The following is a 26,511-nucleotide window of genomic DNA, read 5'->3' on the forward strand; positions in this document are numbered from 1 at the left end:
CTTGCAGTGTCTCCGCCAGCCAGAAAGAGAGATCTATTCAATGACTGGAAGAAAACGAGTCCTCCGCAACAGATGAAATAGATGTCTGTATATTAATACACCTCGGCGATGATGGGCTGTTAAAATGGTGGAGCAGAAGTGAAAAGGATCTACCAGACATGGCTCCGGTCACATGACGTATTTTCTGTATCCTAGCAACAAGCGCATCTAGCCAACGGTGCTTTATTAACGCTGCAATGTTATTAAAAAATCGCCATAGTCAGTTAAACCCAGAACAAGTTAGTGATCTACTGGTGACCAACAGTAAATATGAAGTTTCTTCTCCAGCAAACAAACATAAACTTACAGCTGTAAATATACAATTTTATTCGTATGTTTTCGTTGTAAGGACCGTCATCTCCTATACTTCAGGGACAGTATTTATTGAATGTGTCCATAGTTCCCTATTAATGGCACGCAGAATAAAACTTCTTGGAGTCTTATTTATTCCCACGTTTGTACTGAAATATCAAATAATTTTCCACGTGCTGTATGAATTTAGCTGTGGAATATAAGCTTTCTTGAAAACATTACACAAACTTAAAATAAATTAATTAAATTAAAAAAGAAATGCAGAGGGAGTAAAAAAGAAGAGAAGTAAGAGAGTGAGCGGGGAGGGGGGGGGGGGGGGCAGTTGATTTGTGCAGTGCAGCGAGTCTAGGCGAGCCGAAGTTAGGCATCAGCCTCGTAGTACCGGTCCTTCTCGCATGCCCAGAGTCCAGACGTCAGACGTGGAGCGGGAACGTGGCCGAGCCGACTCATGGCGGGCGGGGTACGAGCGGGTCGGTCCCCCACGTAGCATCCTGGCCGTAACCGGTTAAACACAGAGCGCTGCAGCATTCTGTTTAGCATTCCAATAATTCCTGTTTCTACTCTCTTCAAAATGCCCATTACAACAATTCTGCCATACGAAGTTATAATTCTGTCCTTTAAGCGGAACCTGACAAAATGTAATGTTGCATTTGACCTCTGCGGCTAGAGTTCTTATTTCTCATTCTCACAACCAATGGATAACACATACAATAATAGCTACAGAATTTAATTTGTATACAACTGGCAACTAATTTATTTTCTCTTCACCTGTACCTCACCTTCCAAACACACAGAAAATTCCGAGTGCTTTGTGTCACTGACAGAAGCATAGGTGCCTATCAAGCACCCCCATACAAATTTTCTGGGAGCACATGCTAAAGGAGCAACAGTATAACACTTGAAGAGTATTTCATCGGTGTACCAGAACACCACCTACAACTGTGTGAGAACCGTGACCGACAACACAGAGCATATGCAAGGCGAGCATGTCGGCGAGGAATACACTGTTATCTAAAGTTCCTGAATGAAGGCTTGCACACTCGTCGAAATTGGGTGTTATCCTGCTTATAAAATTGGACACGGAAATTTATCATGAGGACGCAGTACCTAGAGCTATAAAAAGCCCTCGAAGAAGCAGTGTCTGACCGTATTACCTTAATACATACGACTTGGAACACGTGCACTATCCAGCGGCATTCGAAAACCATCATGCCTTTCGTTTTACCGCTATGCCAGTCAGTAAAACATAGCTCCAGCCTGCTGTCACTACAAAGGCGTCATACATCTTGTGCGTCCATCATTTTAAGACAGATGAAAGAGCAAGCAGTGCGAAAAACGAACGTTTTGACATTCGACGCCCAAGCGATCACTGTCATGTGACTGTTAGCGACGGAGGAACTCATGGCTGCTGGAAAACGGAAGCTGACGCAGTGACACAATATGTCACTAGTACAGTCGGGAGAGGATGTCATGTCCAGATCCACTGTAATTTCATATACGTTTCATCTGAGAACTCTGTACTAGCTGAGCGTCGAAAATTATTTGATGTATGCCATACCTCTGCAAGATTCCAGCACATAACGTTGATACGCTGTTCTGAAACTTCTATTCTTCCAGATGCACTTTGATCATCCTTTCTGGGTGTTCTAATATTTATGTGTAAGTGTATATTCACTCGAGGCTTAAGTTCTGACTGCTTCAGCAACGAATTTTCCATTACCACTCTGGAATGCCGAACTAGTCTGGTTAAAGGTAACGGGATATCACCATCCATAATAATAAAAAATGAAATCATCCTTACACCATATAGGGGAATCTACTCGAAAGAAACTCCTTTGAAAGACAACGAAAAAGTAGACATAGAAAGAACAGTTAAGATAGACAAAGAAGCGACTTGTGCTTGAAAAGTATGAAAAAAGTATTAACTGTATGCCTCTGAATTATGTCAAGTGTCTGTCAACGTCTGAAGACAGGTCTCTATCTAACAGTATGTCGGTACTTACAGAAAGATAATGGGTTAGTTCAGTATGGCCCTAATTCTGAGTAAGTCCTAGCTCATTTCTTGTCGAATGTTCAGCTGGTTACCTGATGTGAAATTCGACTGGAGAGACGTTACATATTTATTCTCCAAGCTTCTTTAAAGCTGTTCATTTATTTCTATTAGATCCTTGGCGATTAAACGTATGGAAATATATACTTTTAGCAACCATTTAGTACCCTACGTTTGTCCCGTCAGAAATGAGTCCATGTTTAACTAATTCTCATGAAACGTTAAGGTCAAAACGCAGAAAAAATGTAACAACTTCGATATTTGAATATCAGACTCAGCTGTTCTTGTCTAACATCAGATACCGGTGTGAGGAATATCATTACACTGAAGTATCTCTGGACTCTTCTTAGGAATGTTGTCAGTATACTGACTAAGATACTATATGCTGTCACACGGACAGGACATTAGGATATTGTATCTATAGAATAACTTTATTAAAATGATAATGCTATAAACAAAACTGTGTACGTGCTAATGGAAGATATAGTTTTGTGCGATAGCTATATATATGTAATAAAAATTTGTAGCCAATTATTGTTATTCTAAGTTTGTTGTTAACAGTAAGAAATGTCTTGTAGGTTTCTTAAGCACCGGTGATGGGGTGGTTCCTGGGAACATGGGCCTCAAGGACCAGGCAGAGGCCCTTCGCTGGGTGCAGAGGAACATAAACGTGTTTGGTGGTGACCCAGACAAAGTCACTATCTTCGGCCAGAGCGCTGGAGGAGCATCTGTTCATTACCACGTCCTCTCCTCTTCGAGCAAAGGTATTTAAACTAAATGTTTCAATACTCTATTTTGAAAACGTTCTTAAGAGAAAGAATAAGAAAAGGAGACATGGCTTGGAAATAATGACAATAATTTCATGGCGATTACAAGATTGATTGAATCGGTGAGTTGTAATAGGGGTCATGTCCACTTTTTATCCAATTACGACTACCGGAGGTATCTGAGCTTTACCATTTGTTATAAAAAGGGGTCATGTCTCATCAACAGAAATGCTCGTTAGACGGGTACTGAGTTAGAGAAGGTCCCATATCTAGAGGTGACTCTAGAGGAGCATGAATCTTTGATACGTTCGTCATCTCAGAAGCAGAGCTTTACGTCATAAACATGGGAACAGAAGATTTTCTGAACTTTAAGAGTTTTTGGCCTAACCACTACAAAAGGGATAGTATTTATACAACGAATAACCAGTACTAAATAACGCTACAATGTTGTGTAGGAGGTAAATATAGAGATAGTATGTTTGTGACTAAATGCAGTCCTTGGCGAGCATTATATACTCTCATAGATAGCTGGCTATTTCTCAAAAGTAATGGAAGGAAAATCAACTTAACTCTACCTTTTTATGAGATGAATTAATTTCGGGGCATGCTCTATGGTGCTATTTCATTTGTTCATACTGCAAAATATTGCACATCACAACTGCATTATTAAGTAGTTATACTTTAAATGATCTTAGTATTTTATTGGACTCTCTTGGCCCTTACAATAGCCTACACTCTGTCAGGCATAGAGTCGATCAATTTTCTAATGCTACTGACGTCAATTCGATGGTGCCACACTTTCCCATTCACGTCCGATAGTTTCTGTTTTGTTACTGGTTGTTTCTTCCTGACCCCTTTCACAACTAGTTGCCACAAAGACATCGGTTGGCAAACTTACCGGCCTCGTACATTCTCTGACGCCCAATTCAGTCATGACAGAACGAATCTGAAACAATAGATTTGGACGATGTGTTACAGCAGTAAGCTTTCTAAATGTGTGGCATGTAACCAGGTCCTGCATGAAAATCAACTGGGCACCTGGGAAAGCATCGTGTCCCTTTAAACATCAGTGAACAACAGTGAGCATCACTTTGTATTTTTCCCTGAACGAAGTACAGCTTTCCTACACCTTGATATGTCGTTGCTTCCATACCATTAGCGATTGAGCATGTTTCACAGTTCGCAAAAGGCAGTCAGAATCCATCCTTTCATTAGGTTCACACCTGATGAGTTTCGGTTTGTCACTCATCATGAAAATTCGGCTTTCAGCTGAGAATACTACGTTCCTCCACGGCTCTTTTTTCCAGTTTACGTGTAGTATGGGCCACGTTAGCCTTCAAAAGTTGACCTGTTCATCCATTTATGTACTGCAAATGAAAAAAGTGATTTTCCTTTTTCAGGAGGAAGTTTACTTATTTTTTCACTCAAAAAATTTGTAAAATTCTATCATAGTAGCTTCGTCAAGTTGGTGGGCGATAACAAAATATACTTTTCCCACCCATATGAAGTCATATTATTAGGTGTTAGTGGAACATGACTTCTGTTTTAGCATATTTAGGAACATTTTATTGGCTGAAACAGATTGGGGATGCACAAAAATAAATTGAGAGCTGTATTTGTTTAATGAATTAAGGCATCACACATTTGATAATGATCTTTAGTACTGTTGTCGATAACCTGGAGATTATAAGCATGAATACATATTTCATATAATATTAGTGATAGAAATATATCTCCTCTCAAAAAAGTGAGCATGTTAACTATCACTAATTGTAACTTTTTTACTCGTCAGGTCTGTTCAAGAACGCTATAGCAATGAGTGGATCAGCCTTAAACCCTTGGGCCTTTTCCAAAAACGCCACAGACAGGGCAATACGCTACGCAAAGACTTTGGGATACACAGGGCAAAGTTCCAATGACCTTGTAGATTTTCTGACAAATGTAGAATTTGGTTCGCTACTGAGTGATGAAACAATTGCTCTGTCCGATGAGGTATGTATGACTCTTTTTCCTTTAGATTTAGTCGTAGCGCTGGAACTGCTTGTAAAGTTTGAGGTGATAGATCTGTAACGCACCGCAAATCGTTACGAACTTTTTAATTGGAAAAGTAGTGCGTATAGTCAGTAATGCTGGCTAAGCAATTAACTTGTTACTGATAATGGACTACTAAAATGAAGGAATTTAAAGTTCTCTGAAATTACGATATTCTTGTCCAAGTGTACAGTAACTTCAAGCAACTTGTTTTGGAGCCATGTGTCATTGCTGAGCTCCTTTTAGAGAAATTTCTGATATTTGTTATTTAGCAATAATTATTTTCATTCAGCGTATTATTTATAGCTTTATAGATATTGCTGACAATCCTTTGTAGTATTTAGTGGGTACTTATTGTACAGGATAACAATCAACAATCATTTAATTACGTTTTTATTGAACTATATTGATATCTGTGGCAAGGGTAAGTATTAACGCACTTTCCTTTCCTTTAGACTGTATTCGTGACCTGGAATACACGATGAGTAACATCTACGTAGTTATATGAATAACCATCAAAACCTGCTTTCCTAAGACAAAGACGCGACACCACGGCGATTTTACTGAATCTCATATATCGAATGGTTCGTGTACATTAAAGAGGACAGAGAGCTTTCGAAATCATATATCTTATTTCAGTCGAGTAAGATCCTGGAAATGTGCACTAAGATACCTTTCTAGTAGATAAGAAATGTTTACGTGCATTTATTTTCAACTGCCTTGGGTTAATTTTTGGAGCTTAAACAAGTGTCACCTCTGGTGAGAGTAGGCCAACACTGCGAAGAGTAGAAACACGTCTCTTCCAGAAAATAGCAGGCTATCGCTAATGAAAAATAAAAAAAATTACTCCGCTAATTACGTGAAGTAGAAGCTCCATGTTCGCTTAGTGTACCGACAAAAGGCTGTAAAGGCGGTGTGGCGAAGACGGAATAAGATACAACTGTATAACAAATTCTGGAAGAGTGGCTAGCTACTTCGAGCTTCGAACGGTCCCATTTAACACTGCAGACGTGAAGAACAGCATCGATCAACACAAGAACAATTTTGGCAACTAACTTTGTGTCGGTGAGATCGTATTTGGGTGTTCCGGAGGCTATAATTCGCTTCCAGAAAGTTGCCGAACACGCCGGTCGAGTTAACGTGTTATTTCCAAGCTCCATAGATCACGATAAAAGGTATTGTGTTAAACTCTTAATCGAATTAAAGAGTCCGATGTGGATTGGGCACAATTCACCAGCAAGACCGTCGATGTACCACTGGTGCTGTAATTTCCTGCAGGCAGGCAGGCAGCGAGAATGGAAAACGTCATTTGCAGGGCCAAAGACAAGAGAAGCTGACACAGACGTAACTTTCCAGCGTTCACCACACCAGTGCACAGCGCATATTGCATGGCCTTCCTATGGAACGTTAATAGTCGTATCCACACAGCTTACAATACTTGCGAGTTTGGAAATCTGGTGATTAGGGTTAGGACTTTTTCGACATGGCATACATTTTTCGGTTGGATTGAAATGTTCTTTAAATACATACATATGTTTGTTATGGAAAAACGTAAATAAATTGCTGTAAATTGTTAAGTAATAATCTCATGTATGGGCGTTTCTGTCTCATAGAGCAAATTTTAGTTAGTAAATGGTCGTTTTCACTTTATTTTCATTCTTTCAAGAATTAAAGAACTTTTCCCAATTACTTTATTTCTTTTCTGTTACATTTCTCAGAACTGCACATCTCATTTTCTATCCTGGAAAATGGCAAATTTCTACCTTCCTCAACCATTTCGCGTGCCTCCATAATACGGCCTTCATTCTTGCGCAATAATTGGTTTGTGTAGCCTATTGTTACTTCGTGCTTTAGCCATTCTGGACTCCGGACTGCAGCCAAGTGTATCATTGTGCTATTCAATCTTTTTGAAGTTCAAGTATCTGCACAACAGTTCAGAAAAAAATACCGAAAAGGAAGCAAAGTATTCAAGTAAAATTACAAAAATTTGTATCTCAAGTGAAGTACAGATTAAAACTGGAAAAACACTGCAATAAATACTCCTAGGGGAATTAAGCCAATCTTATTCACTGTTGTGCGGCAAACTTTGTATAGGTTTTCTTTCTACTGACATTCCAGAAAGCAAATTCAACCATCGAACATTACAAGAATTCTTAGAAAGATACACGGACAAATCTCTTTCTCATTCTTCTACATAAGGAAGGACTACGCCAGTCGAAGCTACCAAAAAACAACGCAACAAATCACACAAGCTGAAAATAAAATAATATGACCAATCACAGAATCTATGGGAAGATTTATTGACAAATTTAGTGGGTACGTCAAAAGGTATTTACTAAAACCTCTTCACGGGTTGCAACACTTAAATTGTTAGCTTCAGACCTTTTCTTACCACCATCTATCTCGAGTGGAGTGTTGTATATATGCCTATAACTATTACTGTCAGAACTTCAACGTTGTGAAAAACATCATTGATTCACTCGACAGCAGTGAAGTCCCTTCGATTCAGCTAGCTCATGAATTAATCAAAATTTAGATTTTATCCCTACTACCATAATTGCTTTGGGGCAACCAGAAGCCATCACCTAGTGAAGTAGACAGAACAAGCATAAAAATTGTTGAATAAATTAGAAGACATTTGTGGTAAAATGAGAAAAAGTTTGACAAAGAAAATGAAGAAGCTTTTAGAATAAAGCGAAGTGTACCGTACTCTATGTTCCAGGCCAATGATTGTCGCTGAGTAAAAAGTTCTCTCTTAATCGTTTCGAGTTGGATTCAAACGATATTGGCCAATTTAAATACGATCCTCTTATTTCAGCTGATGGAAAAATGAGTTTTCCGGAGTACATGGATTTGTTGGTTGATAACAGGAAGTAATTCTTCTTTGAAAATTTGTGCAAGTTGTTGATTGTATTTTGCAACTCAGAGCTCATAAAATGAAGTAAAAATAAGTGTATAAAAAACACATCGCACATTAATTATGTTAATGTTAATAAAAAGTGTTCTACAACATCAAATTCCAAGGTTTAGTTTCCTTCTCATGACCATTTTATTCTTAACTAAACAATTCATTATCAAAGAGTGACATAATGATTTACTTTTAGCAGAAATTTTACATCACTTCCATACTGTTAGGTCATACCTTTTAAGTCATTGGGCATATTTTTGTAAATTTTCGGTCATAACTACATATTTTTGTGCATATTACGGTGACTTTTTGGTACTGCAAATCTTAGCCTACGCCGCAACGAATGTAGTTCGTTTGTGGAAATTGATGAGTGGCTGAGTGAGAATCACGACTCTCCAAAAATAGCAAGGTTACTGGTTAAGAAGTTGGCATAGAAAGTAATCTAAATGGTACTGACATAAAATTGTTAGTTTTAACCCAACACCAAAAGCAAAGAGTAATTTAACCCTGCTACTACTAAACATTATGTCTGCAGTATGAAACTGTCTCCTATAGTTTGTAACAATAGCAATAATTTTATTTAATAATAATTATATTAATTCCTTCTGGATTTTCCATTCTTCTAAATTAGTTTCTATAGACACATATTTTAATTTAGCCCACTGTTGTGCAGCAGTTTTATTTTGTTGAAGTCTGACGATGAAATATTAGTAATACAGTCTGTGATATGAGATGTCTATTCTTTAATACGGAATCCTATTGTTCCATTTGAAATCTTGTCTTCATATGCCGTCCACATGCGAAGGCATGGTTTCAGGAGCGTGTAAGTAGGGTGCTTTGCTTTGCGTGTATCATGGCAGAGAACCTTAGCTGAGTGCGTCATTCCCATGATGGCGAAGTCAGTGTAAATTCTGGACGCAATATTCTTGGGAAGATAAATGTATTAAATAAGGGGCCCAGAATTCTATTGATTTCTGAGTTACGAATACCCGATTATCGGCACCAACAGACAATGTACAGAGCTAACACCAAATGTACCGTATTTGTAATCATGTTAGATAATTCGTCGAAAGTTAAAATCAGCACAATACTTTGCCATTATTCACTCGTGATGCTCGTGCCCTTCTTGCACCCTCGAAATAAATTTTACACTCGTTTATTTTTGTATATCCTGCGCACACATTCCCGACCGTGACCACATTCTACACACGGTAGCCTCTCTCTCTCTCTCTCTCTCTCTCTCTCTCTCTCTTTCTCTCTGTCTATCTACCCATCTCTCTTTTGTCACCGTGTGAGCGTCGCCATCCTCAGACGACGTCCCATTAACATGACGTCTGCACCTGTCTGTCACACTGATCATTTGAACACCACGCAAAAGTTGACTGTAGCAAAACATGCGTTCCTCGCGTGACAGGCTGACGACCTCAAGACTTTTCTGAGCAGTTTCTTTGATCACAGTACCTTCCTAACCAAAAACATAAATCAAAAGGGCACTGAGCCCAAAATCTAATTGAGATATAAATTTGCATACTAAAAATTGAAAAAAGTGTGTGTGTTAATAAAAAAAAAGTATGGTGACAGGATTTTACAGTATTGCAACGAGTCCAGTTCGTGCGTATACAGTATGGTTACCAAACATACTACTTGCCTCAGGGAGGTAGTCGATCCCATACTGCGAGCCTGAAATCTACATCTACATCTACATTTATACTCCGCAAGCCACCCAACGGTGTGTGGCGGAGGGCACTTTACGTGCCACTGTCATTATCTCCCTTTCCTGTTCCAGTCGCGTATGGTTCGCGGGAAGAACGACTGTCTGAAAGCCTCTGTGCGCGCTCTAATCTCTCTAATTTTACATTCGTGATCTCCTCGGGAGGTATAAGTAGGGGGAAGCAATATATTCGATACCTCATCCAGAAACGCACCCTCTCGAAACCTGGCGAGCAAGCTACACCGCGATGCAGAGCGCCTCTCTTGCAGAGTCTGCCACTTGAGTTTGTTAAACATCTCCGTAACGCTATCACGGTTACCAAATAACCCTGTGACGAAACGCGCCGCTCTTCTTTGGATCTTCTCTATCTCCTCCGTCAACCCGATCTGGTACGGATCCCACACTGATGAGCAATACTCAAGTATAGGTCGAACGAGTGTTCTGTAAGCCACCTCCTTTGTTGATGGACTACATTTTCTAAGGACTCTCCCAATGAATCTCAACCTGGTACCCGCCTTACCAACAATTAATTTTATATGATCATTCCACTTCAAATCGTTCCGCACGCATACTCCCAGATATTTTACAGAAGTAACTGCTACCAGTGTTTGTTCCGCTATCATATAATCATACAATAAAGGATCCTTCTTTCTATGTATTCGCAATACATTACATTTGTCTATATTAAGGGTCAGTTGCCACTCCCTGCACCAAGTGCCTATCCGCTGCAGATCTTCCTGCATTTCGCTACAATTTTCTAATGCTGCAACTTCTCTGTATACTACAGCATCATCCGCGAAAAGCCGCATGGAACTTCCGACACTATCTACTAGGTCATTTATATATATTGTGAAAAGCAATGGTCCCATAACACTCCCCTGTGGCACGCCAGAGGTTACTTTAATGTCTGTAGACGTCTCTCCGTTGATAACAACATGCTGTGTTCTGTTTGCTAAAAACTCTTCAATCCAGCCACACAGCTGGTCTGATATTCCGTAGGCTCTTACTTTGTTTATCAGGCGACAGTGCGGAACTGTATCGAACGCCTTCCGGAAGTCAAGAAAAATAGCATCTACCTGGGAGCCTGTATCTAATATTTTCTGGGTCTCATGAACAAATAAAGCGAGTTGGGTTTCACACGATCGCTGTTTTCGGAATCCATGTTGATTCCTACATAGTAGATTCTGAGTTTCCAAAAACGACATGATACTCGAGCAAAAGACATGTTCTAAAATTCTACAACAGATCGACGTCAGAGATATAGGTCTATAGTTTTGCGCATCTGCTCGACGACCCTTCTTGAAGACTGGGACTACCTGTGCTCTTTTCCAATCATTTGGAACCTTCTGTTCCTCTAGAGACTTGCGGTACACGGCTGTTAGAAGGGGGGCAAGTTCTTTCGCGTACTCTGTGTAGAATCGAATTGGTATCCCGTCAGGTCCAGTGGACTTTCCTCTGTTGAGTGATTCCAGTTGCTTTTCTATTCCTTGGACACTTATTTCAATGTCAGCCATTTTTTCGTTGGTGCGAGGATTTAGAGAAGGAACTGCAGTGCGGTCTTCCTCTGTGAAACAGCTTTGGAAAAAGGTGTTTAGTATTTCAGCTTTACGCTTGTCATCCTCTGTTTCAATGCCATCATCATCCCGGAGTGTCTGAACATGATGTTTCGAGCCACTTACTGATTTAACGTAAGACCAGAACTTCCTAGGATTTTCTGTCAAGTCGGTACATAGAATTTTACTTTCGAATTCACTGAACGCTTCACGCATAGCCCTCCTTACGCTAACTTTGACATCGTTTAGCTTCTGTTTGTCTGAGAGGTTTTGGCTGCGTTTAAACTTGGAGTGAAGCTCTCTTTGCTTTCGCAGTAGTTTCCTAACTTTGTTGTTGTACCACGGTGAGTTTTTCCCGTCCCTCACAGTTTTACTCGGCACGTACCTGTCTAAAACGCATTTTACGATTGCCTTGAACTTTTTCCATAAACACTCAACATTGTCAGTGTCGGAACAGAAATTTTCGTTTTGAACTGTTAGGTAGTCTGAAATCTGCCTTCTATTATTCTTGCTAAACAGATAAACCTTCCTCCCTTTTTTTATATTCCTATTAACTTCCATATTCAGGGATGCTGCAACGGCCTTATGATCACTGATTCCCTGTTCTGCACTTACAGAGTCGAAAAGTTCGGGTCTGTTTGTTATCAGTAGGTCCAAGATGTTATCTCCACGAGTCGGTTCTCTGTTTAATTGCTCGAGGTAATTTTCGGATAGTGCACTCAGTATAATGTCACTCGATGCTCTGTCCCTACCACCCGTCCTAAACATCTGAGTGTCCCAGTCTATATCTGGTAAATTGAAATCTCCACCTAAGACCATAACGTGCTGAGAAAATTTATGTGAAATGTATTCCAAATTTTCACTCAGTTGTTCTGCCACTAATGCTGCTGAATCGGGGGGTCGGTAAAAAGAGCCAATTATTAACCTAGCTCGGTTGTTGAGTGTAGCCTCCACCCATAATAATTCACAGGAACTATCCACTTCTACTTCACTACAGGATAAACTACTACTAACAGCGACGAACACTCCACCACCGGTTGCATGCAATCTATCCTTTCTAAACACCGTCTGTGCCTTTGTAAAAATTTCGGCAGAATTTATCTCTGGCTTCAGCCAGCTTTCTGTACCTATAACGATTTCAGCTTCAGTGCTTTCTATCAGCGCCTGAAGTTCCGGTACTTTACCAACGCAGCTTCGACAGTTTACAATTACAATACCGATTGCTGCTTGGTCCCCGCATGTCCTGACTTTGCCCCGCACCCGTTGAGGCTGTTGTCCTTTCTGCACTTGCCCGAGGCCATCTAACCTAAAAAACCGCCCAGCCCACGCCACACAACCCCTGCTACCCGTGTAGCCGCTTGTTGCGTGTAGTGGACTCCTGACCTATCCAGCGGAACCCGAAACCCCACCACCCTATGGCGCAAGTCGAGGAATCTGCAGCCCACATGGTCGCAGAACCGTCTCAGCCTCTGATTCAGACCCTCCACTCGGCTCTGTACCAAAGGTCCGCAGTCAGTCCTGTCGACGATGCTGCAGATGGTGAGCTCTGCTTTCATCCCGCTAGCGAGACTGGCAGTCTTCACCAAATCAGATAGCCGCCGGAAGCCAGAGAGGATTTCCTCCGATCCATAGCGACACACATCATTGCTGCCGACATGAGCGACCACCTGCAAATGGGTGCACCCTGTACCCTTCATGGCATCCGGAAGGACCCTTTCCACATCTGGAATGACTCCCCCCGGTATGCACACGGAGTGCACTTTGGTTTTCTTCCCCTCCCTTGCTGCCATATCCCTAAGGGGCCCCATTACGCGCCTGACGTTGGAGCTCCCAACTACCAGTAAGCCCACCCTCTGCGACTGCCCGGATCTTGCAGACTGAGGGGCAACCTCTGGAACAGGACAAGCAGCCATGTCAGGCTGAAGATCAGTATCAGCCTGAGACAGAGCCTGAAACCTGTTCATCAGACAAACTGGAGAGGCCTTCCGTTCAGCCCTCCGGAATGTCTTTCGCCCCCTGCCACACCTTGAGACAACCTCCCACTCTACCACAGGTGAGGGATCAGCCTCAATGCGGGCAGTATCCCGGGCAACCACAGTCGTAGTCCGATCGGGGGATGCGTGGGACGAGCTGGCCGTCCCCGACAAACCCCCATCCGGACCCCCACAGTGATGCCCATTGGCAACAGCCTCAAGCTGTGTGACCGAAGCCAACACTGCCTGAAGCTGGGAGCGAAGGGATGCCAACTCAGCCTGCATCCGAACACAGCAGTTGCAGTCCCTATCCATGCTAAAAACTGTTGTGCAAAGAACGTCTGAACTAATCTACAGAGAGCACAAACAAAACGACACAAAATTGAAACGGTTATTAAAATACAAGATTGCCTAGTAAATGCAGTAATGCTGCCACTTGTGCACTGCTGACACACTGCTCGGCGGCGGAAGGAGACTACGCGATTTTACACTATTCAGGTACTAAAACGCGATGCTGCAACTCTCAAATACTATAATACGCCCGAAATTTATGAATTAAACAATGCAAGTACCAAACACGCAAAGAAATTAAGAATTAAACTATGTAACAAATGAGTGAGCTAGGAGTATACGACTTGCTGCTGCAGCTGCTTATCCAACGGCGGCAGGGAGCACACTGACTGTGACCAACCGACACTGGCCGTTCAAAACAAAAACAGATGACAGACGACTACGCGAATTTACACTATTCAGGTACTAAAACGCGATGCTACAGCTCTCAAATACTATAATAAGCCCGAAATTTATGAATTAAACAATGCAAGTACGAAAAACACGCAAAGAAATTAAGAATTAAACTATGTAACAAATGAGTGAGCTAGGAGTATACGACTTGCTGCTGCAGCTACTTATCCAACGGCGGCAGGGAGCACACTGACTGTGACCAACCGACACTGGCCGTTCAAAACAAAAACAGATGACAGACGACTACGCGAATTTACACTATTCAGGTACTAAAACGCGATGCTACAACTCTCAAATACTATAATACGCCCGAAATTTATGAATTAAACAATGCAAGTACGAAAAACACGCAAAGAAATTAAGAATTAAACTATGTAACAAATGAGTGAGCTAGGAGTATACGACTTGCTGCTGCAGCTGCTTATCCAACGGCGGCAGGGAGCACACTGAATGAGTAGTGCTGTTTGATGATTTTTCGTTATGTTAGACCATTCTCCTTTTTTATCAGTTATGTTGACTTACTGTAAAATTATATCGTACCACAATTTTCTGACCGTCAACGAATGTTGTTTCCTTATAGAGTAGTGCTCTAGCATATGGTGCCAACACTGTGCGAGACACCCTGGACGAGGCGTTCCCTTCTAGAACTCCAGGTCGGCAGGTGTGATCCTAATGCGTAGACTCTCTAACTCGCTGACGTTATGCCCTTGGATTTTTTCCTGTGCGGATTTGTCGGAGATCAAGTTTTTCGAACAGCTGTAACTACATCAATGATCTGGACATCCGATTCACTATTCCATAACCATAGTTGAGACAGGTATGTTGCACTGAGCGTGGATAGATCGGACTATGTGTTGGAAGGCCTTCGCGTGACGAAAGCAGTAAATATTGGAGAAGCCAACTGAAGAACGCTAAACCAAACTTTTTGAGACAGTTAATTACGTAACTCAATCAGTGTTCGTATATATTACTTAGTCCTGATCTTATAATACAATGGAGTTGTGAGCACCTTCCCATACATTCTGTGAACTAAAGATAAGCTGTATCATTGTAACTGTAGTGTACACTTAAAACTCATACACATATTTCATAAAAGAGGCTTAATAAAGTTCAAGAAGATGGGGACCTTTCGTAAGAGTACATATTGTAGTCATATTGTTCGAGGAGTCAGAAAACATTAAAATTTCCTACACATATTAACTCACTAAAACTTCATATTTCGTGAGGTTACCACCGAGAATTGATGAAGATTGTCACAAAACTTCACTGAAGTGGGGAGTAATCGAGTATTATATAACTGCGAGCAGAAACTGACAAATAGTGACCGTTTAGTTTTATTAGGCTACTAAAATATGTATCACAGCTTTCTGTACTAGTAATATTTGTAATTAATCAGCATGTAACTGAGTAAAAGACTTTGTATTTTCTTGTGACAGGACAGTAAGAGTTTGTTCACTTGCGTCTGGGTACCCAGTGCAGAACCTGAGCACGAGTCTGCATTTCTAACAGAAGATCCGTGGACTCTGGTTGCCGAAGGACGCTTCACGCATGTTCCTTATATGTCTGGTGTCACTGACCTGGAACAGCTCGCACAAGTCATGAGTAAGAGAAATTACATCTCCAGCGTTTCTTGGTAAACACATAATTACCATTTAAAATATTATTTGAAGGATAAAGTTTAGTTAATTTATAACCTCATCCTGAGGCTCAGAAACAGATCTAACATTTCGACGAATTTGTTCATACTTAATTTTCTCAAAGACAACGTTGACACTTAGTACGTATAAACTAGGTTTATGTCAATATAGTGTGTATGAACGATGGTTCACGAGGAAGCAGAGTGATGTATGATATGACTAATCACTAAAAGTAACTATTGGCATATCTACCAGCCATGTATGATGCTAAAGGAATTTTTTACAACTTTATACACGGTCAAGTCACGTTAATATGACCACCCCGTATGTTCGACGTCACTGGGCAATAGCCACTCACAGACGGCAGCTGGCAGATGGAGCAGTTATGGGTACGTAATGCGTTGGTGGTTGGGGAGGGGGGGGGCGAGAAATAGTGCAATCGTTGTGAACTTCTGGTTTTGGCGGTGTGCCCTGGGGTTCCGTCATCTCCCCTCTTCTGTACCTCTTGTATACGGCGGACATGCCGCCGCCTTCACCCCCCAATCACCTTCTCCAGTACGCCGATAACACCGCCTTCCTTGCCCTTGCCCCACCCTACAGTGCTCCCAACACCTTCTCGAATCCCATCTTGACCGGTTCACTGCTTGGTGCAACCAGTGGTTGCTTAAGGTCAATCCTGCCAAAACCCGGGCGATCATAGTAGGCAAAACCACCCCTTCCTCCTCGATTTCTACATCACCAACTAGGGCCGTCCCATCGCCCTCACCCCCACCTTTAAGTACCTTGGTGTCACCCTCGACCGTCGCCTCTCCTGGACCCCCCACCTCCGGACGATCCAAGCCAAGGCACGCTCCCGACTATGTCTCCTCAAACTCCTTTCTGGCCGTACTTGGAGTCTGGACCCCTCCACCATCCTCCATACTTATAAATCCCTCATTCGCCCTATCCTTTGCTACACCCACCCTGTCTGGATCTCCACTCCCTCAACTTTTTACAAATCCCTTCAGATCCTAGAACGCCATGCTCTTCGCCTCGCATATCGCATTGGTCTCCCCTCCCCCACGCGGATCCTGTACGACCTTATTCCCTTCCCCCACCTCCACCTTTTCCTTGAACGGATACGGATCCTCTACACCTCCCATAAACTCGATCCTCCTCACCCGCTGGTCTCTCCCATCCTCTCCCACCCCCATCCGCTGCCGCACCTGTACTTCCACGTCCCACCTACTCTCCATCTCTCCGCTCTCCACATCCTCTTCCAAGGTGGCTTCCGCCAGCTCCCCCTCCCTGAAGATGCCCTCCTCCCCTCCATCTACCCCTCCTACCAACTTTGATCCTCCCTCCCTCTTCCTATGTTTTTTTTCCTTTGGGCACCCTCTCTCCCTTCTCTCCCCATTCCCTCCCCCCTACTTTTCTCCCCTCCTCCCCCGGGCTTCCCCTACCCCCATACCTCCATTCCTCCTCCCATCCTTCTGCCATTGGCATCTTTGCTCTCGACTCTCCCCCTACCCCTTCCCCTCTTGGCAGGTCCCCAGACTCGCACACGTTACGTGGACATTCGCGCGCCGGAGATCGTCGCCATCCCTTTTCTCATGTCAGTGCCATCGTGTTTGTGTTTAGTGCTCACCGTCACGCTCCAACGTTCACCTGTGCCGTCGAAATCATCAGTGTTTGTGCGCCGTGCCAACGTGTGAACGGCTCCATGTTTTTGTATTTCTGTGTCTACTGGTTTTTGCCCATCAATATGTCTCTTATGTATCTTCTTTATGTTTTTCTCATTGTCGACTCTGAAGCTGAAGAGTAGCGTAGGATGCTGCTGCCAGTCTACCTGATGTACAGGTATAAAAATTACAATAAAGGAAAAAAAAACTGGAATGGCAGTCTTGCGGCTCACTCTGAAGATGGCTGAACGTTAGATAACCGAAATATGAGAAGAAGAAGGAGAATTCTTGCGCCTGCACACCCGAAACTTAATGGAAAAGTGCAGTCGTTGTTGAAATGCGGAAACGGGGCGATTTATTTGAAGTCTTCAAGGGCACGAACATTGGCTTTCGGGACAAGGATAGAATCATCTCAGAAAGGGCTAAGTTTGTAAACTGTTCGTGAGTCGCCGTGCTTAAGATATACCGTACAAAGCAAAATGGCAGTCTCCAGAACTGCCGCGGAGGCAACTATGGTGCACCATATGTCATAGATGAGAGGGGTGAACAAGGTATGCCGAGAAATGTACTGGCAAACAGACGTGCAACTGTTGATCAGCTGATTGCCCACATGAACCCAGAGGCTAACAACAGAGTCTCCTCGAAGACCATTCAGCGAACGTTGCTGCCTGTAGGCCTCCGCAGCAGGCTCGTGGTTCAAACACTCATACTGACAGCTGTCCATCGCCGACGAAGGCTGGAATTAACACGCCAGTAACACAACTGGACGTGGCGACAGGTGCCCTTTTGAGATGAATCACACTTTATGCTCTGTCGGACAGACGGCCGTTGGTGTGTACGACGTAGCGTCTGAAAGCAGACACTCTGCAACAATCGTCGGATGGATCCAGGTATGAGGCAGGAGCGTTATTGTCTGGGGAATATTTTCGTGGCATTAGCTGGTGATTTCATCATTCTGGAAGGCCAATGGATCAACACAAGTACGCGTCTATTCTTGGGGATCTCTTCCGTCTCTACATGCAGTTTGTTTTTCCTAGGCATACTGGCTTCTTGCAGGAGGAATATGCAACGTGCCACACAATTTGCAGTGTACGTACATGGTTTGAAAAGCAACAGGACAAAGTTACCGTACCACCAACCTCCACGAAGTTAAACCCAATCGACAATCTGTGGGACCATCTCGATCGGGCTCTTCGCGCCATTGATCCTCAAATGAGAAACTTAGCACAGGTGGCCACGGCGCTGGAGTCGGATCCCTGTCGGTACCTTCCGGAAAGCCACTGACACTCTTGCTTCATGTCTCGCAGCCGTCTGCACAGAAAAATGTGTTTATTCGAGCTTTTGATTCGCGGTTATTCAGGCTTTTGGTACGTGGTCCCGTTAATGTGACTGGACAATTTATGTTGAAGATGTGGGCTAACCTCCCAACTAATCACAGATATCTGAATACCATTCCATGACGGCCTACTAAACAAGTAAAAAGTATTGTGAGCAGACACTGTGCTCTAGTTGAATCTCCCTAGTGTAATACTTTTCTGTAATCTGGTGCGTGCCTACTTCTCCGTAATATTTGCTCCTTTTTGACGACAGGTCACGGGGTGTTATCTTCAGAGTCACGAGTGAGAAACTTGGACGAGAACTTTGACGAAATTGTGGGTTGTGATCTAAGACTGCCCACGAGGAAAGAACGCTTGGATGGGGCGCTTTCGGTGAAACAGTTTTACTATAACGGCAGCGAGATCACTGTGAAAGAAAACTACACTACAGCTCTGGTAAGTCACAGCCTCCCCATACATCGGATCTACCGCAATTGTGCAGTGATGCTACGATTGCTCGAGAAAGTCAGTAGATCAGTGAATAAAAGAAAATATATGAGGAAGGTATAAAATGCAACACAGAGAAATTAACGATTCTCTTCTGGATACAGAAATGTCTATATGGTGAGTGAATGATATTGTAGTGAAGCATGAGGAATACCTCGCACTCTGCTGACACACGTAGAAATTGCTGTTAATATGACGAAATTAACGACGGATACTTAACACAGAGATCTAACGTATTATTTTAAATATGACCTGGTGACCGCTACTTCTGTTATGCTTGAAAGAGAAAGATTACGAACTGGTTCCTTTCTAAACTGATCGCCTGAGATCTGCCCTGTAATGCTTCAAGTTTCGGTGGCAGAATTTAGATATAGCCTGCTATTTTAGTCCCATGAAGGGCTTGTAAGAGCAGTTAGTGACAACAATGTAAGTTGTATTTTATCTGCGTTGTTCTTATTACTTCTCCTCTTACGAGACACCTTTGTTCCTTGTTACAGTTCGATTCCCACCTCTTTTTCGTGGAAGGAGTTGACGCCGTCATCAGGAGCACGGCTCGATATTCCTCAGAGCCCGTGTTCTACTACGAGTTCTCGTTCAACGGTCCTCTCAGCTCATTTCCTGGCGGAATGGGTAAGCAAAATAAAAGCATTAAAGCACATACGTAATGAAGTTTCACTATAACTGTCCTCATAATAATTGTGTTATGCACTATAACACTTTGATAATCACAATAAAGACAAAAGAAAAGAAAAGGCGTGAATCAATCTGAAATTGAAGGTTGTTTAAAACAGGGTACCAAATATGATGAATTAAGGCCGCAAAACGACACATTGCGTCATTAAGTCATTTTTGATTAGCTACATGGGCACAGCGAGATATGTTCCGCCCTTTAGCTTATGATCTGGTCCGTTAATGTGCTTAGCTGTAATTGAAAACGCAAAAAGGGATCTGTACTAAGGTAAAGTACTGTATCAGTCTGCTGTTGCTAAAGTCTAGGTTTTGAAAGTTCAATTTGTGGTGTAAAACAGTGTTATGTGCCTTTTATTGTGCTTGTAAACCAGAATGCACTGGATTAATTGTGAAAAATATCTGAAATTCTTAGAAAATTACCTTCATTCAGTTCATCATGGAACCTCCGCGTAGGACGTGATGTAGGAGCAATGTACATTAACACCTCTCAAGGGTATGAAATAATAAATCACTCATCTTCAGTAGCAGTTAATTCTTCAGTACTTTTAAGGACCTTATACTGTTAATATAGATGAACACTAGTTTTAATATATTGTACCAATTCTTGACTTTAACTGTTGTAAGAGAGTGATCATACTTAAATACGCATATATGTAAACCAGGTGCAGAAACAAACAGCAATGTGTTTCGTAACTTCATTGATAACTGAAGTATGGGAATCAGCATTTTCTCCAATGAAACAGCATTTTTCGTTGAGACAAATTCGGTGATATAATTTTCTTGTTAATTGAAGAGGTAAAAAATGTAATGTCGTGTGACGAGGGCCTCCCGTCGGGTAGACCGCTCGCCTGGTGCAAGTCTTTCGATTTGATGCCACTTCGGCGACTTGCGCGTCGATGGGGATGAAATGATGATGATTAGGACAACACAACACCCAGTCCCTGAGCGGAGAAAATCTCTGACTCAGCCGGGAATTGAACCCGGGCCCTTAGAATTGACAGTCCGTCGCGCTGACCACTTTTTTTTTTTTTTTCGAACCTGGCTTCTTCGATTCCCAGCCAATTACCTTTGCCGTCGCGCTATCTCTTTTTTTATTTTTTTGTTTTTATTTGTTTTTATTTTTGTTTTTTTTTAATTTTTTTTAATTGTAAATTATTTCCTCTGCCAACCTTTTTTATATATAGTTGGAAAAAGGCGTCTTTCAGTTACGACAAACAAAATTAGAATGTACATCTTTAGCAACAACAGAACAAGAGTTCCTTCTAAAACTATGAAATAGAATTTGAAACCAATAGTGTGATGATAGATAATAAAGAAAGAAAAATGTAACCAAATCCCGCACGCCATTCCATGTGCATGGCCCATCTGCGTACAGATTCCATGTTCCAAATTGGTACAACATTTCGCAGCGTGTGGAGCCCCATGAAGGCGGTCATCCTCTGCCCGGTACTCCCGAACTGTGAGGGGGGTTATCGAAGACAATGCGCAAATAGTTCGCAAATAGTTGTCGGTATCGGGGTGTACATTCAAGTGTGCTATGACTGTCCTGGAGAAATTGCCAGTCATCAAGCACCATCTTCTCATCATCTCGAAAGAGGTAGTATATGGACATGCCTTTAAACCATGTGAGAGCGTGAGTCTTCGCAGGTGGGAAATAAGTATCCTCTGGACAAAGGAGGAGCCGTGGCTCAATTGTGCGAGGCGCGATACGGAGGTAGCAGGCGAGGATCTTCTGCACTAGCAGCCATACCTCTAACGCCGGTCCACATGTTAAACGGTGTTCGTCAGTATCCATGAGGTGGCAACGTGGGCAAAGGGGGGAATCTGCCATCCCAATAGCGTGCAGCCTTTGTCGAGTTACAACCTTCCCGTTCACCACCTGGTACCACGCGGCTCGTACCCGCGTGGGGAGGAACGACTTCTGGACCGCTCTCCACACTGCAGGCCATAGGGTCGTAGGGCTCTTCCTCTCAAGCACATTGCGAGGGATGGACCTTAGCAGCAGTCTGTAAAAGTCTCTCGCCTTGGGAGTGCGAGTGTTGGGAAGGTCTGGGTGCACGTAACTATACTCAAGAATAAACGCCGAGAGGTGCGAGAGTGAGGGTGTAATGTGCGCAACCGTGACAGGTGGCAGAAGAGACGCCGGCAGCAATTCCTCTAACAGACGACCCGTAAGGGAAGCATCTTTGTGGGTCCACAATTTCATCAATGTGCACAAGTATAATGCTGTAGCCCTCGCTCGTACATTTATAAGTACCAGTCCGCCATCACGCGCAGGGAGGGTGAGTGTTTCGTAGCGGACTTTGAATAGGTGTCCGGCGGTAAGGTAACATCCAAACGCTGCTCGCGTAAAGGATCATGGAGAGTGGGCATCCTTGGCGAACTGACCGTCGGATTGGAAAGGGACCCGTAATCCGCCCATTCACCAGTACACGGGATGCAGCTCCACGGAAAAAGCGCTGAAAGATGTCGAGAAAGTCAGGCGGGAAGCCCATGGGGGCCATAACGGACAGAAGGAACTTGTGGTGAACTCTGTCGAAGGCGTGGTCGAAATCAATGGAGATCAGAGCAGCTCGAAGGCGACAGGATGTGGCGATGGCTATTAAATCCCTGCATTCACTCGTTGCCGTTTGCATGTTGGTCACTCCGCCCTGTGTCGTTTGCTCCATTGAGAGGAGTAGGGGCAGAACCTTCTTTATGCGGCTGGCGAGTAGTCGGGCGAAGATTTTATAGTCCGAGTTGAGCATTGTAATTGGCCTGTAGTCCTCGACCGTCCGACCTCTGGAAGGCTTGTGTATCGGTATAAGGAGACGTTCCACGAATGCAGGTGGCACGTGGGAACCGGGGGTCATCAGTTCTTGGTACATGATGATCCATCGGGGCATCATGAGAGCGCGGAAAGTACGATAAAACTCGAGCGGCAGTCCGTCTGGCCCGGGAGATTTGTTGAGTGCTTCCTTGTAAGCGCGTCCTCGATGTCTTCTCGTGTAATTCCACCTAACAGCGTCGCCGCTGCTGCATTGTCGAGGGTGTGCGACACGTGCTGCAGTATGTCGTGATCGTCCGCTTCCTCGTCCTCTGTATTCACCTCGTCGTAAAACCGGCGATAGTGATCTGAGAAGGCTTCTGTAACCGCCGCCTGAGTCATTACGACCCTACCACCTGGCAATACGAGGTCCGTGATCAGCTGCTGTCGGTGTCGGCGGCTGTCGAGCACGATGTGATGCATAGACGGGTTTTCTCCTTCCACTCGGTCTTGACGTCGTGATCGCACTACGACCCCCTCCAAACGTTTCCTCGTAAGAAACAATATTTTACCTTTAATTCGGAGGCTTTCCATTTGTCGGTTTCGAGATGGTCGTTGGCTGTCGAGTTCGCGAAGCATCGTGTAATAAAAGTCCAATGTGTGACGATGCCAAGCTGCGATATCTTTTCCGAATTGTGTTAGCACACGCCGAAAAGCTGGTTTTGCACAGTCAACCCACCATGCTAGAGTCGATGGGTATCGGGGAAGACAACGTTCGCAATCCAGCCATGTGTTGGCGATAATCTGACGGCATTCCGGGGCTTGAAGATGTGCCACATTCAGCTTCCAGGGTCCTCGGCTGCGCCATATCCGCTGCTGTTGTAGAGTGAGTGTGAATATGAAAGCGCTACGATCGGAGAAGGCAAGCGACCAACTTTCGGCGTCCAATACTCCCGGTGCTAGAGCTCGTAAGACATAAATGCGGTCTAGGCGACTGGCTGAGTGACTAGTAAGGTATGTCGGCCCGGGACGGTCACCGTGCACTGTCTCCCACGTGTCGGTGAGAAGCAGACCTCGAACCAGGAGCCGAAGTTCTTTACAAGTCGAGAAATGGGTACTTGGTCTTTGGGGTGGAGCACACAGTTAAAATCGCCGCCGAAGATATATTGCTCGAAGCGGCTGATAAAGAGGGGGGCGATATCCTCCGAGTAGAACAGCGATCGTTCGCGGCGTCGGTCAGTTCCTGATGGAGCGTAAATGTTAATGATGCGCGTGCCCAGTGCCGTGATCGCCAACCCCCTTCCTGACGGAAGGTAAGTCACTTCTTCGATGGCAATTCCGTCGCGCACTAGTATTGCCGTACCGCTGCCATTCCGGTCCGCCTGTGACACATATGTCACATAACCGTAGAAAACGGGGAGGGCCGCTATATATACTTCTTGCAACAGGGCAATGTCAACATCCGAAGAACGAAGCATCTCACGCAGCAACTGGATCTTCACTGCCGTTCGTATCGTTTTGAGGTTAAGCGTGGCGATACGATAAGCTTGTTGCCGAACCGCAGCTGTTAAGTTATCCATTAAGACTGGAATTACCTATGATGCTTCTGACTGTATTGACACCTCCGCATCCCCCCAAACCTCACCTGCAGTCCTTTCTGGGGACCCGGCGCCAATGCCGTGGGCCGTGTTGGCGTAACTTGCATGGTTCCGTCGTCGTCGTGGTCATCCGCCCACGTCGGGGAACTGAAAGCAAGATCGGCCTCCCTAGCTTCCTCAGGACACGGCATGTGTGCTTGCACACCAGAAGGTGGTGGGCAGCATCTGTCCTGCATCTCGGCATCCGATTTTGCCACTGTAGATATATGTGGTTTGTCCTCAGTTTCGTTCGATGGTGCCACACTGCAGCAAATGGCGGCTGCCTCTGTGGTAGCATCGTCATTGAAGGTGGAATCGTCATCCTCTGGAGCCTGTGTCGCATCCCGTTCGGAAGTTGCTCTACGCCTCCGCTTCCGTCGCTTCGGAGAGCGTTGCTTCCTGGCGTGTCCTTCTGTGTCAGACGATGGCAAAGATTCACGACGTTCCGGCACAAAGGCAGCCATAAGCACAATAAGCGAGTCTACGGCCATGCTATCGTCATGTATGTTGTTATCCGTCGACGGGGGCGGCGGCATCGGAGTTGAATCCGTAACTTGTGGAACGAGTGTGTCATCATCGCCCTGTATTGGAGCATGGAGCCGCGACCCAACAGTGGATGTCGGCTGTCGTGGTGAAGTGGTAGCTGTCGTGAGGGCTGCTGCATAAGTCACAGGAAGCAGCGTCGGCTGCGACGGCGGGTCCGCTTCAGCCGGCGGCAGTTCAGTGATTCGACGTTGCATACATTCTGATCTGAGGTGTCCCTCTTTCACGCAACCAGAGCAGGTCTTCGGTTGCCCATCGTAGATGACGATGGCACGGCAGCCACCGATATTCAGATATGAAAGTACATGTCTTTTAAGTTCTATTCGGACCTGGCGGACGCCGTTCAGCACAGGATATGTCTGGAATTGCGTCCATTTTTCCGCAATATGATCATGGACCGTGCCGTAGGGGCGTAGCGTTGTCACAACGTCCTCCGCCGGTAGTTCGAAAGGAAGTTCGAAAATTCTGATCGAGCGAAGTCCCATGCCAGAATAATCGACGTGCACAGTCCCCGCATTGCCATCACCATGGCAAAAACGGAGGCCCTGTATCGTGTCCCGAAGGATCCGTTCACATGTTGCGTCGTTGATAATCTTGACATATACGATACTACTCAAAATGGACAAGTGAATGCCGAGAATGTCGGTCGCCGGGATTTTAACTTCTTCTCGTAGAAATCGTTCGACTTCGAGTGCTATGGGCCGTGCAAATTCGTTGCGGAACGTAAATTTGAGTGTCGATTTTCTGTATTGGTGCGCCATAGTGAACTATATGCTGAGTACGGCACGCGCGAAACGGCCGAGTACTATGTAAACAACACGAGCGCTCGCTCCGCGGCAGGAACACAAACAGCGCGTCCTCACCGCAGCACAGCCAAAGGCCAACTAACACTCAGCTACCGGGGGCGATCAATTGAAGAGGTGAAATTTATTGAATGTAAGGATCTTGCGCTGCTGCTGCGGCCCATTGAATGCACACCACCCGGAAATATGCCCTACCTTTGCAATGTTTACACTGCTCTCGACAGAAAACCTGAGTCTTTGAGACAAGAGAAACGTGTCGATATTATTGACGTTTGGTTGACACAACTGAAGTTCAGCAGAACTACTGGTTATACAGGGTGAAAATTAATAAAACCGATGAGCCATTGCTGGTTCATGCTATGTGTTAGATTAAACCTTCTTTGCGATTCTGTGTTTAGTCTCCCGAGGCTATCGAGATTATACAGTTATCCTCCCCTTCTGCAGGTGGCAGCAGCGGTGTGTATCGATATTCGCACCTTGGACTTTGACCTGGCGCTTATACACTCCTGGAAATGGAAAAAAGAACACATTGACACCGGTGTGTCAGACCCACCATACTTGCTCCGGACACTGCGAGAGGGCTGTACAAGCAATGATCACACGCATGGCACAGCGGACACACCAGGAACCGCGGTGTTGGCCGTCGAATGGCGCTAGCTGCGCAGCATTTGTGCACCGCCGCCGTCAGTGTCAGCCAGTTTGCCGTGGCATACGGAGCTCCATCGCAGTCTTTAACACTGGTAGCATGCCGCGACAGTGTGGACGTGAACAGGATGTGCAGTTGACGGACTTTGAGCGAGGGCGTATAGTGGGCATGCGGGAGGCCAGGTGGACGTACCGCCGAATTGCTCAACACGTGGGGCGTGAGGTCTCCACAGTACAT

The 26,511-nt window shown here is 44.3% G+C and overlaps 1 protein-coding gene across 1 annotated transcript in view; it reads left to right on the plus strand.

Annotated features, from left to right (window-relative positions):
- Nucleotides 1–26,511, plus strand: part of LOC126156918 (esterase FE4-like) — a 101,868-nt gene that overhangs the window by 49,286 nt on the left and 26,071 nt on the right. The window contains exons 5-9 of the mRNA XM_049916341.1: nucleotides 2,980–3,165; nucleotides 4,961–5,160; nucleotides 15,525–15,690; nucleotides 18,977–19,158; nucleotides 19,707–19,839. Of these exons, the coding sequence (XP_049772298.1) occupies nucleotides 2,980–3,165; nucleotides 4,961–5,160; nucleotides 15,525–15,690; nucleotides 18,977–19,158; nucleotides 19,707–19,839 (867 nt within the window). The remainder of the gene's footprint in view (nucleotides 1–2,979; nucleotides 3,166–4,960; nucleotides 5,161–15,524; nucleotides 15,691–18,976; nucleotides 19,159–19,706; nucleotides 19,840–26,511) is intronic.

Source organism: Schistocerca cancellata, chromosome 2 (assembly GCF_023864275.1).
Source record: "Schistocerca cancellata isolate TAMUIC-IGC-003103 chromosome 2, iqSchCanc2.1, whole genome shotgun sequence".
NCBI classification, from domain to species: domain Eukaryota; kingdom Metazoa; phylum Arthropoda; class Insecta; order Orthoptera; family Acrididae; genus Schistocerca; species Schistocerca cancellata.